General features: G+C 35.4%; 1 protein-coding gene and 1 long non-coding RNA gene across 5 annotated transcripts in view; one reads left to right on the top strand and one right to left on the bottom strand.

The window, feature by feature from the left end:
* Positions 1–19,196, top strand: part of LOC125276028 — a 43,038-nt gene that overhangs the window by 5,509 nt on the left and 18,333 nt on the right. For 3 of the 4 annotated variants that reach the window (XR_007186569.1, XR_007186568.1, XR_007186567.1), the window contains exons 5-12: positions 1,387–1,506; positions 5,357–5,502; positions 9,369–9,955; positions 10,045–10,261; positions 10,507–10,572; positions 12,782–12,893; positions 13,075–13,206; positions 17,644–17,904. This is a non-coding gene — a long non-coding RNA (uncharacterized LOC125276028). The remainder of the gene's footprint in view (positions 1–1,386; positions 1,507–5,356; positions 5,503–9,368; positions 9,956–10,044; positions 10,262–10,506; positions 10,573–12,781; positions 12,894–13,074; positions 13,207–17,643; positions 17,905–19,196) is intronic. The other variant, XR_007186570.1, reaches the window with a different exon arrangement.
* Positions 5,029–18,239, bottom strand: LOC125276026 (sodium-dependent neutral amino acid transporter B(0)AT1-like). The gene is made up of 12 exons (XM_048203421.1): positions 17,686–18,239; positions 15,463–15,603; positions 15,142–15,279; positions 13,711–13,892; positions 13,278–13,388; positions 13,084–13,196; positions 12,816–12,944; positions 10,381–10,537; positions 10,042–10,246; positions 9,803–9,962; positions 9,381–9,543; positions 5,029–5,481 (listed from the first exon to the last, which is right to left on the bottom strand). Exons 1-12 carry the CDS (start codon positions 17,882–17,884, stop codon positions 5,278–5,280), a joined length of 1,902 nt encoding a protein of 633 aa, XP_048059378.1. The 5' UTR covers positions 17,885–18,239; the 3' UTR covers positions 5,029–5,277.

The following is a 19,196-nucleotide window of genomic DNA, read 5'->3' as shown; positions in this document are numbered from 1 at the left end:
AGCGTCAGTTACATCCCTTCAACTCCATTCACAAATCCTCTCCCATGGCCTCATGGGATAGTAAAGTGTCCATCGTATGCGTACTTCAGAATCTCACCGGAAGTAGTAAGTCATCCGGGTGCTTTCCGCCTACTGAATACTATGAATTTGGACATACTACTCTTTTCGCATACTGTTTTTCGCGTACTATATAGTAGAGAAGTATTTGATTTTGGATGCAGCGTGGGTTAGGGCTGCACGATTTATCGCAATAAAATTGCACGCGATTTGGCAAAGGCTGCGATTATTTAATGCGCAGCTTGTCAGAGCTGTACGTCTCTGTGATCAGTAGTAAATGCTTCTCCATCTGAAAGCCAGAGGGCGCTCTTGCGCAGAAAATCAAAATATGCCCTGCAGCAGAAGAAGATAACACGCATCATATCGCTGTAGCTGAATAAACAGAAGATTGAAACGCTTTGACTAATAAACACACGACTGCCTTATTCTGTGTAAGAAGCCTCATCATCTCACAGAAGGACGCTCAACTGTATTTATGAAGTGAGTTTGGAGTAAAAACATGTTATTAAATGTTGTCTTTTGTTAATAAATGCTTCTCGTGCCTGAAATGAAGTTTGACGCGTGTTGCCTTTTCAAATGTACATTATAAGCGACTCAAACTCACAGTGCTTTCAGATGGATTAACATTTGGAGCCATACTTCATTGACAAGCTGCGCATAAAAAACAATCGCAGCCTTCACGATTTCATAATCGCACTAAATCATTTTTAAGCGATAATCACATTCAAGTTCAATGTTATTTTTCGTATCGTGCGATATATCGTGCGGCCCTAGCGTGGGTGTTGTTTTTATTCTACTATATTGACTTCTTCAGCTAAATTCACTGTTAGATTAGATCGATTACACAAGCTGTTCACTCTAAACACAGCATGCTGAGGACATCTGCTGGTTAAAAATGTGTAAGTGCATCAAGAACAGCAAAAACATGTTGTACACACTTTGAAACTGCAGCGCGCGAACTTAGAATAAACAGACCGTTATCATTTGTTGGTGTGAACATGCCTTTACAATAGTTCAGTCTGGATAGAACAAGAGCTTGGACAAAAATTTGTGTGGAATGCTCCGATAGGAAGGGTCTTATCTTCCTAATGTTGTATAACACAAATCTGCAGGTTATGATGAAGCCTTGGGTTGGTAGAGACCACAAGCAGTTCTGTCTTTGTGAGGTTTAGATGAAGGTGATGGTCCTTCATCCAGCCAGAAATGTCTGTCAGGGAGGCTGAGATGCGAGTAGATACCGTCAGATCATCTGGTTGGAATAGATGATGAAATAGAGTTGAGTGTCATCAGTATAGCAGTGATAAGAAAAGCCACGTTTCTGAATGACAGATCCCAGTGTTGACATGTAGATGGAGAAGAGAAGCGGTCCCAGCACTGAGCCCTGAGGAACCCCAGTAGAGAGATGATGTGAATTAGAAACCTCACCCCTCCTGAAGAACCTACTGAGAGGTAAGACCTGAACCACTGGAGTTTGGCTCCCAAGATTCCCATCATCATGAGGGTTGACAGGAGGATCTGGTGGTTAAAGGGGTCATGAACTGCGTTTTTATTGTTTTATAATGTTAGTATGCTTTTTACATCCGCAATTGTCATAATTTATAAATAAAAGGCATTTTTCCTACCCTGATTTTATCCCTCTGGTTTGAACGCTCTGTTTTAAGGGGCGTGTCTGCTGTGAGACTTCAGTGTAAACGCCCACTGCTGTGATTGGCTGACATCTTTTCATTTGAAATAGCTGAGTATTACTCTCTCTTTTAGCACGTTTTTACTATTACAGCTCTCAAGGTTAACTAATCATGAAAAGTGTTGCATTATATTTCGATTGTGGCATGAAAGGTTGCAGAGATGAACACTGTATTCAATCACAGACATGTTGTTGATCTCATGAAAGCAGTGATCTCATCATTGAAACTCAATTTCTGCACACTAACAAATGCTTTCACCTTCACTAACAGTGCAAACGCGATATAATTTAAGAGATTCGTTGAATAAAACTGTAGTTTTGCTCGTCAGTCACTGATAAACTCAGGCTGTTTGATTGACAGCTCCAACGATTGTAAAGGGAGCGTTCTTTGATCGCTTTCTTTATATAATTTAATCACTGTTAAATAACAGATTATTTTCATCCTACTAAGAGAAACAACGCAAGTTGACATTTAGCCACTGGTTTGATTTACTGACACACAGACAAAGAACATGTGACTGTACATGAATCATTAATATCAGATCAGGCATTAGAATGAACACAGTTACTGACATGTTGTTGCATTACTGTCGAGTCCAGGCACTGCACAATATTTTGTAATCCTCAACAGCATGTTTATTGCTTGGTAGCTTGATCTGGTTTAGCACCCCGTAGGCCTGTGTTACTTTTTAGGCTACCTGTTCTGTTGCATGTCATGTGTGAATTGGTGGGCGGGGCTAAACAGGCAGTAGGCGTTGATCTTCTTCTGCAGAGGCGGTGCTTGCTGCCCTTTGACATCATAGATCCCCACTGTGTAAATTCAGTCGTTTGCAGGGTCTGGTGTCAATTAAAGCTTCTGTTGGACTAACAACGATGTTTTCAGCTCTGAAACTTACAGGATATTCTTAAAGTATGATGAACTCTTATATGTCAAAAGCTCAAGGAAAATTAGATTTCTCAGTTCATCACCCCTTTAACTGTGTCAGTACTGATGATTTGGAATCTGCTCGTGTCATTTGAAATAATAGAATCTTTTGTAACTTTATAAATGTCTTTACTGTGACTTGATCAATTTAATGCATCCTTGATGAATAAAAGTATTATTTCTCTCCAAAAAAAAATGGACTGACCCCGAACATTATACATAAGCATAAATGATCCATTGGTCCATAAACTTCCATATTTAACCTGGAACATTTCTTAAAGAAAACCATGTGACTCTGTGATCAAAGTGAAACTGAAACTGAACACGATCAACCATTATGAGATCAAACTGCTAATCAATGGATTTATTATTCTGAATAATATATTCTGTTAAATTTCAGAGTTATTTTTCTCCTTTATTTTGTTTTTGTTCTAGTTTTTTATTATAAACATATATATATATATATATATATATATATATATATATATATATATATATATATATATATATTAAACACATTAAAAAAAATAATAATTAAATGAATAAATATATATATATATATATATATATATATATATATATATATATATATATATATATATATATATATATATATATATATATAAAAGATTAGCTATACACCTCTAACTGATTTCAGGACAGTTGCTGTCAGGTTTAGTGTTGTGCTGATAGCGCCACCAGCTGGACGCTGTGAGTCAATGCCATGTTTTCCCTCACATTTTACTAAGACGTCCAAGATACAGCAGTGGCCTTTAAAAGAGACTTCCGTCTTTGGAGAATGTGTGTGTGATAAATAAGCAAATTAATTCAACCAGTGTTTGTAGAGTAAGCAATTTACTGTACAGTTTATACATTATTATAATCAATAAGGCTATAATGGACATGTAAACAATTGTATTTGTAATTACTGTTCCAAACTTTATTGTAAACTGGACTGATATTCTTCAGAACTCAGTTATTATCTTGATCACACTCTGATTATATTGTGCTGTGTGTGTGTGTGAAAGAGATAAGATGCATTAATTGTAGTTCTTCTGGACTATAAAGTGATTATGCTGTTCAACACACAGGGACACGGACTAATAAACACAAAGTCTCTATAAGAAACAAAGAGAACACAACATGTCAGATAAATCTGATTGTTATTAATTTAACAATAAAAGAAAAGAGCTGTAAAATCTTAAGCACAGACTGTTCTGTAAGAGATGCAAGTGCTACAGCACTTCTGAAATCAGCGCTGTGTGGAAATGTAGATAACACACACACACACACACACACACACACACACACTGTTATAGAAATCTGCTACTGTACAGTAGATATATCTGCTTTCTATCCACCTTATTTTTAACATATGGAAGACAAAGTTAAGACATACTAAGTCAGCCTAATTATGAGATTAAAAGTCAAAAATTTAATGCCAATTATTATGTCGTTTAAGTAATAATTATGTTGGCTTGAGAAAGCAACACTGAAATAAAATTTCTAACTAACTTATCCTAAAACTTTCAAGCTACGACCACCAAACTCGGCTCAGACCTTCAGACTGTTCTGACTCGCATCGCTGAGTCTTTTCTAACTGATCCGACCTTGGGAACTCGCTTATCGGACTTCCAAACAATCCCAAATTCCCTTAGACTTTCATTGAGGGGGTCAAAACTTTTACACAATAACTTTGTTATTGTAACCTTATAAACTTTAAGGTTTTAAAACGTCTTCGAAAATGTCTGGTCAGGCTTTCTCAAGCCAACATCAAAGTTTGTCTTGACAACTTTTGTTTTATTATCTAGTTTTGACTTGGTATGTCATAATTTCTAGTTTTTGGTCTCATAATTATGACTTAGTATGTCATATTTATGATTTACCAAAGCGTGCTTGTTTTTTTATGCGGTGGTAATGTGTTTCCATATTAGCGTAATAGTGGCGTATGGCCATTTGTAACTTAAATTTATTATCATAATCATAAAAATACTGGTTTGTAGCCAAATATTTTTACGGTTTACTGCACTTTGTTATACCGATAGAGGCTAATAAATCAGAAGTCTCACATATTCATAATCATGTAAACATTATGGCAAAGGAAGGAAACCAAATATAGTTTCAGTTTTTATCAAAAATAGATTACTTTATTGATAGTTTTACTTTTTTTTTTTTTTTTTGCCATGAAAATAAACTGGCATGGCGTTAAAAAATCAAACAAAAAAACAAACAAATTGCAAAATAAGGTGGACAGTGTTGCAGCAGCTCAATCGTGTCATTGAAAAACAATCATTGATGATTATACATGGGTATATTATATACGTGTAGGACACAAATATAAGAGTCTAATGGCTGAGGTCTATAATGTTATTAAATGTAACTTTTAATTACTTTGCGCTGTATACACTTTATACATATTTATATTGCATTCTTCCTTTTTGTGGTTTAAGTATTTTTTTATGTCATTTATGTTTGCATTGTGTTAATTTTTGCATATTGCATGTTGTCTTTATCCACAAAAGAATTTCATTGTGCGTTGTACTCTGCTACATATGACACTTTGACTAAATGTTTTCCGTTAAAAGGAAGCTAGTTTGGTCACACATGGAAACTACGCTAATGTATTCACACTTATTTGCCCTTTTTCTGAAAAGACACTCTCTTCTTTCGTTTTCTTTCCCTTTGAGAAGCATTTCCTCAAAGCTTGGAAGATGGCGACTCCAGGGATGCAAAGACAGGGAATCCCGGCTAGTATGAAGATGACGGCGCTGATCCAGTTAGGGTAGTTCACCTCTTTGAGCGTTGGGAAATTATCCTGCGTTAAGAGAGAGATGAGGTTAGTCTTTACATACTAGCAGAACAACAGCTCTCTAGATTTTAAAGTCGACGTGAAACCCATTTTACTGTATTTTGATGGAGCTACTTCAGAGTCAAACGTATGGAATCTTGTTTCCGCTTTGGGGGGGGTGGAGTTTTTTCTCACAATTGTTTTTGTCTCAAAATTTTGAGAAAAAAAGTCAGATTTGCAAGCTGTGAACTCGGAATTAAAGTTAGAATAGCGAGATATAAATTCCCAATTGCATGAAAACGTCAATTACGAGTTTATTTCTCGCAATTGCAAATTTATCTCACTATTCTAACTTCTTAAGTTAAAATATATGCAAATAAAACAGAGTAAAAAATGAACTCGCAATTGCAAGCAATAAAGTCAGAATTTTGAGATATAAAGTCAGAATTGCGAATTATAAAGTCGGAATTGCAAGTTATAAATTCGGAATTGCGAGAATATAAAGTCAGAATTGCAGGTATATAAAGTCAGAATTGCGAGATATAAAGTCAGAATTGCGAGATATAAAGTCAGAATTGCGAGATATAAAGTCAGAATTGCGAGAATATAAAGTCAGAATTGAGTGATATAAAGTCAGAATTGCGAGATATAAAGTCAGAATTGCGAGTTATAAAGTCAGAATTGCGAGATATAAAGTCAGAACTGCGAGATATAAAGTCAGAATTGCGAGAATATAAAGTCAGAATTGCGAGTTATAAAGTCAGAATTGCGAGATATAAAGTCAGAATTGCGAGATATAAAGTCAGAATTGCGAGAATATGAAGTCAGAATTGCGAGTTATAAAGTCAGAATTGCGAGATATAAAGTCAGAATTGCGAGAATATAAAGTCAGAATTGAGTGATATAAAGTCAGAATTGCGAGATATAAAGTCAGAATTGCGAGTTATAAAGTCAGAATTGCGAGATATAAAGTCAGAACTGCGAGATATAAAGTCAGAATTGCGAGAATATAAAGTCAGAATTGCGAGATATAAAGTCAGAATTGCGAGATATAAAGTCAGAATTGCGAGAATATAAAGTCAGAATTGCGAGATATAAAGTCAGAATTGCGAGAATATAAAGTCAGAATTGCGAGATATAAAGTCAGAATTGCGAGAATATAAAGTCAGAATTGCGAGTTATAAAGTCAGAATTGCGAGATATAAAGTCAGAATTGCGAGAATATAAAGTCAGAATTGAGTGATATAAAGTCAGAATTGCGAGATATAAAGTCAGAATTGCGAGTTATAAAGTCAGAATTGCGAGTTATAAAGTCAGAATTGCGAGATATAAAGTCAGAATTGTGAGATAAAGTCAGAATTGCGAGATATAAAGTCAGAACTGCGAGATATAAAGTCAGAATTGCGAGAATATAAAGTCAGAATTGCGAGATATAAAGTCAGAATTGCGAGATATAAAGTCAGAATTGCGAGATATAAAGTCAGAATTGCGAGAATATAAAGTCAGAATTGCGAGATATAAAGTCAGAATTGCGAGATATAAAGTCAGAATTGCGAGATATAAAGTCAGAATTGCGAGATATAAAGTCAGAATTGCGAGATATAAAGTCAGAATTGCGAGATATAAAGTCAGAATTGCGAGAATATAAAGTCAGAATTGCGAGATATAAAGTCAGAATTGCGAGATATAAAGTCAGAATTGCGAGATATAAAGTCAGAATTGCGAGATATAAAGTCAGAATTGCGAGAATATAAAGTCAGAATTGCGAGATATAAAGTCAGAATTGCGAGATATAAAGTCAGAATTGCGAGAATATAAAGTCAGAATTGCGAGAATATAAAGTCAGAATTGCGAGTTATAAAGTCAGAATTGCGAGTTATAAAGTCAGAATTGCGAGATATAAAGTCAGAATTGCGAGAATATAAAGTCAGAATTGAGTGATATAAAGTCAGAATTGCGAGATATAAAGTCAGAATTGCGAGATATAAAGTCAGAATTGCGAGAATATAAAGTCAGAATTGCGAGAATATAAAGTCAGAATTGCGAGTTATAAAGTCAGAATTGCGAGATATAAAGTCAGAATTGCGAGAATATAAAGTCAGAATTGCGAGTTATAAAGTCAGAATTGCGAGATATAAAGTCAGAATTGCGAGAATATAAAGTCAGAATTGAGTGATATAAAGTCAGAATTGCGAGATATAAAGTCAGAATTGCGAGTTATAAAGTCAGAATTGCGAGATATAAAGTCAGAATTGCGAGAATATAAAGTCAGAATTGCGAGATATAAAGTCAGAATTGCGAGATATAAAGTCAGAATTGCGAGTTATAAAGTCAGAATTGCGAGATATAAAGTCAGAACTGCGAGATATAAAGTCAGAATTGCGAGAATATAAAGTCAGAATTGCGAGAATATAAAGTCAGAATTGCGAGATATAAAGTCAGAATTGCGAGTTATAAAGTCAGAATTGCGAGATATAAAGTCAGAATTGCGAGAATATAAAGTCAGAATTGCGAGTTATAAAGTCAGAATTGCGAGATATAAAGTCAGAATTGCGAGAATATAAAGTCAGAATTGAGTGATATAAAGTCAGAATTGCGAGATATAAAGTCAGAATTGCGAGTTATAAAGTCAGAATTGCGAGATATAAAGTCAGAATTGCGAGAATATAAAGTCAGAATTGCGAGATATAAAGTCAGAATTGCGAGATATAAAGTCAGAATTGCGAGTTATAAAGTCAGAATTGCGAGATATAAAGTCAGAACTGCGAGATATAAAGTCAGAATTGCGAGAATATAAAGTCAGAATTGCGAGATATAAAGTCAGAATTGCGAGATATAAAGTCAGAATTGCGAGATATAAAGTCAGAATTGCGAGATATAAAGTCAGAACTGCGAGATATAAAGTCAGAATTGCGAGAATATAAAGTCAGAATTGCGAGATATAAAGTCAGAATTGCGAGATATAAAGTCAGAATTGCGAGATATAAAGTCAGAATTGCGAGATATAAAGTCAGAATTGCGAGATATAAAGTCACAGAATTGTGAGATATAAAGTCAGAATTGCGAGATATAAAGTCACAGAATTGTGAATTGCAGGTTATTAAAAAGTCTCAATTACCTTCCATAGAAATGGGATATTCAACAAGGATATTGGTGTTATCCATTGGGAATTGATTGGATGGTAAAAGTAAAAAAGTTGTGAAAAACCGTTTTCAGTTTGTTTTTTCTTTAGAATAACGAGCACTGAGGAAACGTTTGAGTAAAGACGCGGTTACGTTTACTGTTGCTCCAATAGGATTCCACGCAATCGGGAGTTTTGCATGAGGGCAGAAAATTTTGCAATGCAGATTTTGCTCATGTTCAAGTTGGTTACGTGAATTCATCGTTCTGACCTATGGAAGCTTATTTCCACCACGGAATAATAAAAACATGAAAAAAGGTAAGAACGACTTTTTATCTCACAATTCTTTTTTTCCTCACTATTGCGAGTTTATATCTCGCAGTTCTGACTTCTTTCTCGCAATTCTAAGAAGAAAAGATGGAATTGTAAGAAATTTATAAAATCAGAATTGTGAGATAAAAGGTCACAATGAAGTTTTAAATTTTTTTTTTATTCCGTGGTGGAAACAAAAAAAAAACATGCAATTGTAAGAAAAAGTGAGAATTCTGAGATATATACTCGCAATTTTGAGTTTAAAAAAGTCAGAATTGTGAGATGCAATTACTTTTTTTTTGTGAAAACAAGCTTCCAGAAAGCTAAAAGAAATTTAACTTGGACAAAATTTACAAAATTCACCTTAAGACATTTTGATTTCATGTTGACTTCAAATCTTTCTCAGTTTTTATGTTATTTACTTTAACGTCTCTGATATATTAGAAATAAACTGGAAATAATATGTTTGATTCTTCTAAAGACCGTGATGTACCGATTCAGGGTCCCAGACGTTGTAGGTCAGCTGTTTGCTGACTGTCGTGACGAAGTAGAAGATCAGAATGACCAGGAGGATGGCGGGACTGAGGAACCGCCACGTCACCTGCCAGAAGATGTTGGGCTTGTGTCCCACCATGAACTTAATGTCTTCGTTAAACCTGGAAGATAGAGAACAGCAGCGTTATCTTTCTTCTCAGTGCTTGAAAACATCTGACACTCCTGTTGGACCATATTTCTCACCATTTTGTCTTATTGTGAAGAACTTTTTAATAAACCTAAATAACTTGTATGTTAAAGGTTCTTCATGGAACCATCAATGCCAACATAGAACCTTTATTTTAAACATGTTGAATAATCTGCACTGGTTAAACATGTTTTATAAGTCTAGGAACATGTAGTTTTGACGTTGACTCTTACCTGTCAATCCCATAGACGTAAACGACAGCGATGATCTCGCAGAAGGCGATGACCAGCAGAGGAATCGAGCCGGCGAAGCCGTCAAACAGAGCCAGCCAGTAGTTACCAGAGGACTGGACGAATATGAGCGCCGTCACGAAGGACACTACACACGTAAGACCTGAAAAACATGAGGAGGTTGAGGTTGACCTGCAGTGGTCATTTTGTCATTGAAAGCTCTTTATGGTTGATGTGTTTACCAGTGAACAATTCTTTGGGCCATTTTTTGGGGAGGATGTTGAGGTCCTGAAGCGGCACCACCACACCCTCAATGTTCCCGAACATGGTGGACAGTCCCAGACAGAAGAGCATGATGAAGAACAGCACTGACCAGAGAGGAGCGATGGGCATCTTGGTGATGGCCTCAGTGAACACGATGAAGGCCAGACCGGTTCCCTCAACGCCCTGCAACAAAAATGAGTAAGCCTGCTGTCTACCTGGAGAGTTATTTTTCAGATATCTTTGTTCTGAAACTCTGAGTGATGTAGTAAAGGTTCGACATGGAAATATACATCAGTATGCATCTGTAACTTGTGTACCTCGCTGAGGAGCGTCTGCAGGTCGCAGGTCTTGAGCTGGAGCTCCTGAATGACTGCTGGTGATGTGCTGTTGAGATGCTGCAGAACACTGTCATAGTTGCTCTCTGTGATGTTTCCCTCCGGCAGATCAAACGCGTTCAGCAGCGCCAGGATGTTACTGCGAAGAAAGTGCGGTTCTTTAACCCTCATAAGGTCAGATATAGTCTTCAGTGTCACATGATCCTTCAGAAATCATTCTAACATGATGAGTTGATGCTCAAGAAACATTTCTGATTATTATCAATGTTGAAAACAGTTGTGCTGCTTCAGATTTTTGTGGAAACTAGGGGTGTGACGGTACATGAACATGATTTGGTACAGCAGGGGGAAAAACAAAACATAAAATTGTTGCTTTTTTCTTTCTTTTTTTTATTAAACAGTGGTTTATTGAAGAAATTGTGTCTCTCTTTTTAAATAAATTCAATCATTTACATTTTCAAGGATTAAAAAAAATTTACAGGGAGCTATGGAAGCCCGTTTCCACTACAAAAAAAAAAAAAAAGATGAATTGCGACTTTTTAACTCACAATTGCGAGTTATAAAGTCAGAATTCTGAGATATAAAGTCGCAATTGTGTGATAAAAAGTCAGAATTCTGAGATATAAAGTTGCAATTGCGTGATAAAAAGTCAGAATTGCGAGATATAAAGTCGCAATTGCGAGTTATAAAGTCAGAATTCTGAGATATAAAGTCAGAATTCTGAGATATAAAGTCAGAATTCTGAGATATAAAGTCAGAATTCTGAGATATAAAGTCAATTGCGTGAAAAAAGTCAGAATTCTGAGATATAAAGTCAGAATTGCGAGTTATAAAGTCAGAATTCTGAGATATAAAGTCGCAATTGCGTGATAAAAAGTCAGAATTCTGAGATATAAAGTCAATTGCGTGAAAAAAGTCAGAATGAGATATAAAGTCGAGTTATAAAGTCAGAATTCTGAGATATAAAGTCAGAATTGCGAGTTATAAAGTAAGAATTCTGAGATATAAAGTCAGAATTGCGAGTTATAAAGTCAGAATTCTGAGATATAAAGTCGCAATTACGTGATAAAAAGTCAGAATTCTGAGATATAAAGTCAATTGCGTGAAAAAAGTCAGAATGCGTGATAAAAAGTCAGAATTCTGAGATATAAAGTCGCAATTGCGTGATAAAAAGTCAGAATTCTGAGATATAAAGTCAGAATCTGAGATATAAAGTCAGAATTGCGAGTTATAAAGTCAGAATTCTGAGATATAAAGTCGCAATTGCGTGATAAAAAGTCAGAATTCTGAGATATAAAGTCGCAATTGCGTGATAAAAAGTCAGAATTCTGAGATATAAAGTCGCAATTGCGTGATAAAAAGTCAGAATTCTGAGATATAAAGTCGCAATTGCGTGATAAAAAGTCAGAATTCTGACTTTTTTTCTCGCAATTAACTGATGGTCAGTATCTCTGTCTGTAACAGTGCATCCAACGATAGCCGTGAAGTCTGACTTTATAACTCGCAATTCTGACTTTATATCTCAGGATTCTGACTTTATAACTTGCAATTGTTTTTGTTTTTTTGTGGCGGAAACGGGCTTCCATAGGGAGCCTTTCTTATACATTACTAAAATATTAAAGGTTAAAATGAACAACAGAGCCCAAACTATTAAATTCGGTTGCTATTTATTTTATATATAATAATCAACATTCAAATTAAAAAAAAAAAAACATGTAAATTGCACAAAGCAGGTTTTGCATTAACTTCTAAATCTAATTGTAAAATTATTTTTCAATTATTTTTCTACTACAGTTCGTTTTTGAAATATAATCACTTTCGTAACTTGTTTTCAAGTCAAATTTATTTAAACATATATTAAATAAAGATATTACGAACAGGTAAAGTAAATATAATGCATATATAATCTAATTTAATGCATATATTTAGTGAAAGAGTTAGTTTCTCTAGTGAACCAACATGCTGCGGACACTAAATGACTTGCCTGAGGTAAATGTGATGCTACGTGAGATATTATTCTGCAGTTGAAACACTGGTTGAGAGATTACACGTAAACATATCTATGCATAAATCGTCTGTTCTTCTGCACTTTTTCTTGTTGTGGTGGTTAGCAAACAGTGTTGCATTACTGCACACGCCCCCTTATGGATTGGAGTGTGGATCGCCTGTGACTGACATGTACTGTTACACCACTACTGGAAACTGTGATGCATTTTATTTCTCTTGATGAATAGAAAAAAGTTCAAAAGAACAGCATTCATTTGAAATAGACTCTTTTGTAACATTATGAATGTCTTTACTGTAACTTTTGATCAATTTTATGCATCCTTGATGAATAAAAGTATTAATTTCTTAACTCTTACTGACCCAGAACTTTTGAAAGATAGTACAAATGATATGGTTGGTGAAGGACGCACCTCTCGAGACATGCATCATAGTTCTCCGTGGCTCTGAAGCCGATGATGGAGTAAATGACGGTTGCGGAGTAAACCGAGGTGAGGCCGTTGATGATGGAAATGGTGACAGCGTCCTGCTCACAGTTATTGCTGATGGAATAATAATCATTTGTTCAAATTATGTACAACATAACCTACAGTATATGATTTCTTTCCTAAAACCCAGTGAGCTGCCTCATGTAGATATTAGGCCGCTCTCTCAATGTGTGTTGTGTTTTAGATCACTTACTGCACAGAGTTGTAGCTGGAGAAGGAGATGAGGCCTCCAAACGCCAGAGAGAAGGAGAACAGCACCTGAGCTCCAGCGTCCAACCAAGTCGTTGGATTAATCAACTCATTCACCTGGAAACAGGTAAGCAGATCCATCAGATCTCCTGGAGTTTAGTAAGTTAATATACATGCACTGAGGTTTAGCTAACGTACGTCTGGAGTGAAGAGGAACTTGATTCCGCTTACAGAACCTTTTAGGGTCAGAGCTCTTATCAGGAAGATGGTGAGGACCAGGTAAGGTAACGTAGATGTTATGTACACAGCCTAGAGAGAGAACAAGTACTTAGACGGGATATTTTGCTGCCATATGTGTCAAGTCAACTTTATTTCTATAGCGCTTCAATACCATACAGCTCTTTTCAAAGCAGCTTCACAGTAATATACAGGAAAATATGTTCATCAATTTTTGTTGATTCAGTTCAATAAGTGTGTCAATGCTACAAAGTTCATCAATTATGAAACTAAATCAAATGCAGCTCTACAGAAGACAATAGTGTCAAGTTTGGTTCTCATCGGATGGTGTCAGTGCATTTAAATCAATAATATTACTGAATATTAAGTGACTTTTAGGTCATTTTGTCATTACCTTCCCTGTTGTTTCGATGCCTCTGATACAGCAGACGTATAACACAGTCCAAGCACAGAACAAACACAGCACCAGCCACCACTGCAGCCCGCCGGATTCCTCGATCGCAGTCGAGCTGTTCAGAGTCTCTCTGTACCAGAAGTAATCCACCGGAGAGCTGCGTGCGCATTCTGGCTCCAGGCCTGCAGGGGGAGATATGTGGCCATGCGCTCATGTTAGGAAAGTTCAGGTTTTTTTGACCAGGTTGAGGTTCACCCTTTAGAGCATCTCTATGTCAGAGATGGTCTTATTTTTGGGAGATGAGGGTCTATTTCGCTTTATCTTTGGTTGTGGTTATTTTAACACTCTGGGTGATTTGATGATATATTGTGGCGATTATATAAAGTGTGAATCGATTTAAAGGGGACCTACTATGCCTCTTTCACAAGATGTAATATCAGTCTCTGGTGTCTCCAGAATGTGTGTGTGAAGTTTCAGCTCAAAATCCCCCACAGATCATTTATTATAACTTGTTAAATTTGCCCCTATTTGGGTGTGAGCAAAAACACGCCGTTTTTGTGTGTGTCCCTTTAAATGCAAATGAGCTCCACTTTCCAGAAGAGGGCGGAGCTTTAACAGCTCAACAACAACAAAGCTGGAGAATCTCACGCAGCCAAAATGAGGATTGTCAGTAACGGTGTTCAGCCTTACATTGTTCAAACCGGAGTCGACACTGATGGAGAGACTCAGGAAGAAGTTACAACTTTTAGACGTTTCTGAATGGTTAGTGGATAAATTGATGTAGTTGCTGTGGAGTTGATTCAACTCATCCACTAGCATGTGCCGTCATGTTCTTCTGTTGTGTTGAATTGACCCTCGTTTGTGAAGCAGTCCGGCGTAAAATGACGACATGTCAACAACACTCTACAACAACTCTTCCTCTTCTCTAAAGCAGCCCAACATGGCCCCGCCCCCTTTATTGTGTGCTCTTGGGGGCGGGGTTTATGTAAATTTAAGGGTTTGTGATGTCACTAACTCGGGAAGAAGCTCGTTGTAGTCCTTAAAATGCGATTTCTGTAAAAGAAAATATCTCTCTTTGCATTGAACTTTGAGCGTCGTAACTTTGCAGATGTTGTTTATGCTCAAACAGCAACATTACACACTAACTAATGTTAAAAAAGTCAAATCCTAATCAACCACCCCTTTAACTTTTTCTGTATAGTTTATATATCACTTGTATTCACATATACACAGTCGGTTTATGTCTTGAATGAAGGTAAACAGCTTGGATAATGGGATGTGTATCAGTATATTGCATCCGTGCATTGGGTCTTAAAGTGACAGCAGCCTAATAACTGTTTACTTGTCTTCAATAATTGCTTGTGAACTTTTTACTTAGTGTTAGTTTTTGCTGTGGTATCAAACTGGTATTGAGAATAGTGATATTCGTACCTGTTCTGTTGGCATTAACTGGACAGTGACTCCACGGCAGAGGATCTTGCAGCGAGTTGAAGAAGTACCACATGACCCAGGCCATGATGGTGTTGTAGTACATCCCCACTATGAAGGAAGCCAGCATGGAGGCGATACCTGAGGAACCACACGAAATATATCATACAACTTGATGCAGCAGATCTTTTGAAAACAAAAGAAGCACAGTATTCTCTGTAAAGACCTGTTGAGGGATATGATCTATGGAAAGACTCATTCCTGCCGTAGATAATTCAGGAGTCACTTATTAGGGGATGATCTGCTTATCTGTTTCTGACTCACCGACTCCAGTGAGAGACGGGCTGATGGATCTCCAGACGCCGACGCTGCCCTTCCTCAGTCTCTGTCCGATGGCAAACTCCATGTGCAGGAGCGGAATTCCCTCCAGAACCAGAAGAATCAGGAACGGGATCATGAACGCTCCTGGAATAAAGGAAGAGTCGCATCAATCCAGCCTGCTAATCAGATAGTTAATAGAAACAAATATTAAAGGCCCGTTCACACCAAGTACAATAACTATATTAGCGTCCAAATTAGTGTTCGATATTTATCTGTTTATTTTAATCTGAATGCTCAAGCTCATTAAAGTCTGGAGGATTCTGATTGGCTGTCAATTTTTTTTTTTTTTTGGTCGTTCATCAGCTGTAAAAATCATTCTTGATGTGGACTATTCCTCTAAATTTAGTAGTAATTTTAAAACTATATATGTTATCGTTATAGTTAACGTTTTTGGTTTGAATGCTATTACTGGGTGCGATCTTTATGGTGCAGGTCAAATTAATCCTAATTGGATTCAATATATATCAAAAACAAGTAAAAACAGTAAATCTTCAACATTTAATCTCACACATTAGAAATAAAAATGAACACAAGAACATATTATTTTTAATATTGAACTTTACTACTTTTTTCAAACTTTTGTCACAAACTGTGAATGTTATAAACCCCCAAATTTAAGATTGTGAAGGTGGTTTTAGTTTTTTCCTGAAATAAGGGATTTTTGTTGGATCCTCTCAGGTTATTGATTGACTATAGGAATATTTAATCACTATACATTAACCCTATTACTCATTGACACTAATTACTCTTATGTGGCCGGTTGCATGAACTGCTTAAACTAGTCATGCAAGTATTTTCTTTAAGGCTGATTTTTCCCATTTTTGAGACTGAAAAAGTATCCACTGGCTAATTGTTAAATAAGATAAATAGATAAATTCAGATAAATTCTTAGGACAGTGGATTTTTTTTTTTTACAAGTGGCCCCTGAATCTCATTTCTCGCTTTTTGAGTCTCTGTAAATGTTTGTAGATTTTCCAGATTTAATCTGTTAACCTCACCTCCTTTTTGAGCACACATCCGAACTTAAATGGATGTAGTTGATGAATGCTTTAGAGTACAGAGCTAAAGCTGGTCTCTTTTTCAAGAAGACACTCAGCAGATTATTATTATTGAAGGCTGAAATCAAAAAATGGAAGTTTAAAAAAGTTATAGAAGTTTTAAGTTTAGAAGTTTATTCAAAATATATGTTTTACAAAATAACTTGGACTCTAAAACTGATAGAAAATCAAAGCCAAATGTCTAACCAAGTTGTGTACCAAATTTGAAGTTAATATCATAAAAAATAGCTGTAAAGCAAGTTGTTTACTGTAAGGCAAATGTACAGAACTGATTTTTTTTTATTTATTTTTTTTATCCAAAAATATTTTTACAAAATAATTTGGACTCTAAACTTGCTAGAAAATCAAAGCCAAATGTCTAACTAAGCTGTGCACCAAATTTGAAGTAAATATTACAAAAATTGAGCTGTAAAGCACTTTTTTTTAAATTTTATCCAAAATAAATTTTTACAAAATAACTTGAACTCTAAAATTGATAGAAAATCAAAGCCAAATGTCTAACCAAGTTGTGTACCAAATTTGAAGTTAATATCACAAAAATTGAGCTGTAAAGCAAATTGCTTACTATAAGGCAAATGTACAGAACTAATATTTTATTTTATGCAAAATATATTTTAACAAAATAATTTGGACTCTAAAATTGATAGAAAATCAAAGCCAAATGTCTAACTAAGCTGTGCACCAAATTTGATGTCAATATTACAAAAATTGAGCTGTAAAGCAAATTGCTTACTGTAAGGCAAATGTACAGAACAAAAAAAAAAAAATTTATTTTATGCAAAATATATTTTTACAAAATAATTTGGACTCTAAAATTGCTCCTAAACCAAAGCCATATGTATAACCAAGTTGTGTACCAAATTTGAAGTCAATATCACCAAAAATGAGGTTTAAAGTACCATTTATATGGTAACACAATTTCAAAACAGTTTTCACAGGATGAGTTTTGAGTTATAATAAAGGGAAAAAAGGCAATAAAAAGCACCCCAAGAGGCAGTTAACAGGCTATTTTTTCAGTAGGTTTAAGAAGTCTATTTTGATACCAGACAATGTTCTATGTTTACAGGTCAGAAGAACCAGGCTGAATGATAAATGTTGAAGGGCCAACCTCCTCCGTGGCTCTGGCAGAGGTAGGGGAACCTCCAGACGTTGCCCAGCCCAACACAGAAGCCCACACAGGTCAGCATGTACTGGGCTTTGTTGTCCCACTGCGGCCGCTCTCCAGCCTCCTCCACCTCCAGCTTCTCCAGCTCGGCGTGAGAGGGGATCCGCTCATCCAGACCCGGGTTGGGGAGCTTCAGCTTCATTCCTGCTGTGATAATGGAAGGTGCGTCCTCAGGGAAGCGATTGAGAGTCTTCAGATAAGTGTCTCTCTGTGTGTGATGATAAAGAGGATCTGACTGGTGGCTCACTATTAGTGACCTTTAATACTCGCTCTCTTATTCCGGGACATTTTAAGTGTTTTGTCAGCAAGATAAAGGCCGGATGAAAGCTAAACTTCTCTCATTGGTGGTTAATGTGTAATGTTATCTCACGGCTGGATGGTTTCAGGTTGTCAGTATCTGCTCAATCTGAAAATGAGTCATTTAAATAGGTTTCACTTATTTCCAGCGGTGTTATATTAGTCTCATTGATATAATATTAAGATTTTATTATATTTTCAATTTTAAAGTTTGTCATTTTGGTGTTTTTTATGTAATTATTTATTTATTTATTTATATAGTCTATATAGTTTTTATTTAAGTTTTAGTTTGTTATTTTAGTACTTATTACTAAATTAAAATGTAGATTAAATAAAATAAGCTTAATATATATTAAAAAATTCACAGAATAAAAACTTTTTTTTAGGTTTTAGTTAACAATAATAACCCCAATTTACAGAAAATTGTGTTTATAGCATATTCATGTGTTTGTGTTTTAGTTTAGAAATGTTTGATTCATTAATGTAGGAACTACAGTACAGTCCAAAAGTTTGGAACCACTAAGATTTTTAATGTTTTTAACAGAAGTTTCGTCTGCTCACCAAGGCTACATTTATTTAATTAAAAATACAGTAAAAACAGTAATATTGTGAAATATTATTACAATTTAAAATAACTGTTTTCTATTTGAATATATTTCACAAAGTAATTTATTCCTGTGATGCAAAGCTGAATTTTCAGCATCATTACTCCAGTCTTCAGTGTCACATGATCCTTCAGAAATCATTCTAATATGCTGATCTGCTGCTCAAGAAACATTTAATGTGTACAATTGTACAAAATATTTGTGTACAATATTTTTTTTCAGGATTATTTGATGAATAGAAAGTTCAAAAGAACAGTGTTTATCTGAAATCTAATCTTTTGTAACATTATAAATGTCTTTACTGCCACTTTTGATTGATTTAATGCATCCTTGCTGAATAAAAGTATTCATTTCTTTAATTTCTTTTCAAAAAAATAAAAATAAAAATTCTTACTGACCCCAAACTTTTGAACGGTAGTGTATAATGCTACAGAAGCTTTGTGTTTCAGATAAATGCTGTTCTTTTGAACTTTCTATTCATCAAGGAATCCTGAAAAAAAAAAAAGTACACAACTGTTTTCAACATTGAAAATAATCATAAATGATTCTTGA

The sequence above is a fragment of the Megalobrama amblycephala genome, linkage group LG9, assembly GCF_018812025.1.
Source record: "Megalobrama amblycephala isolate DHTTF-2021 linkage group LG9, ASM1881202v1, whole genome shotgun sequence".
Lineage (NCBI taxonomy): Eukaryota > Metazoa > Chordata > Actinopteri > Cypriniformes > Xenocyprididae > Megalobrama > Megalobrama amblycephala.
The sequence above is the reverse complement of the archived record's forward strand: the minus strand, read 5'-3'. Positions and strand labels throughout refer to the sequence as shown.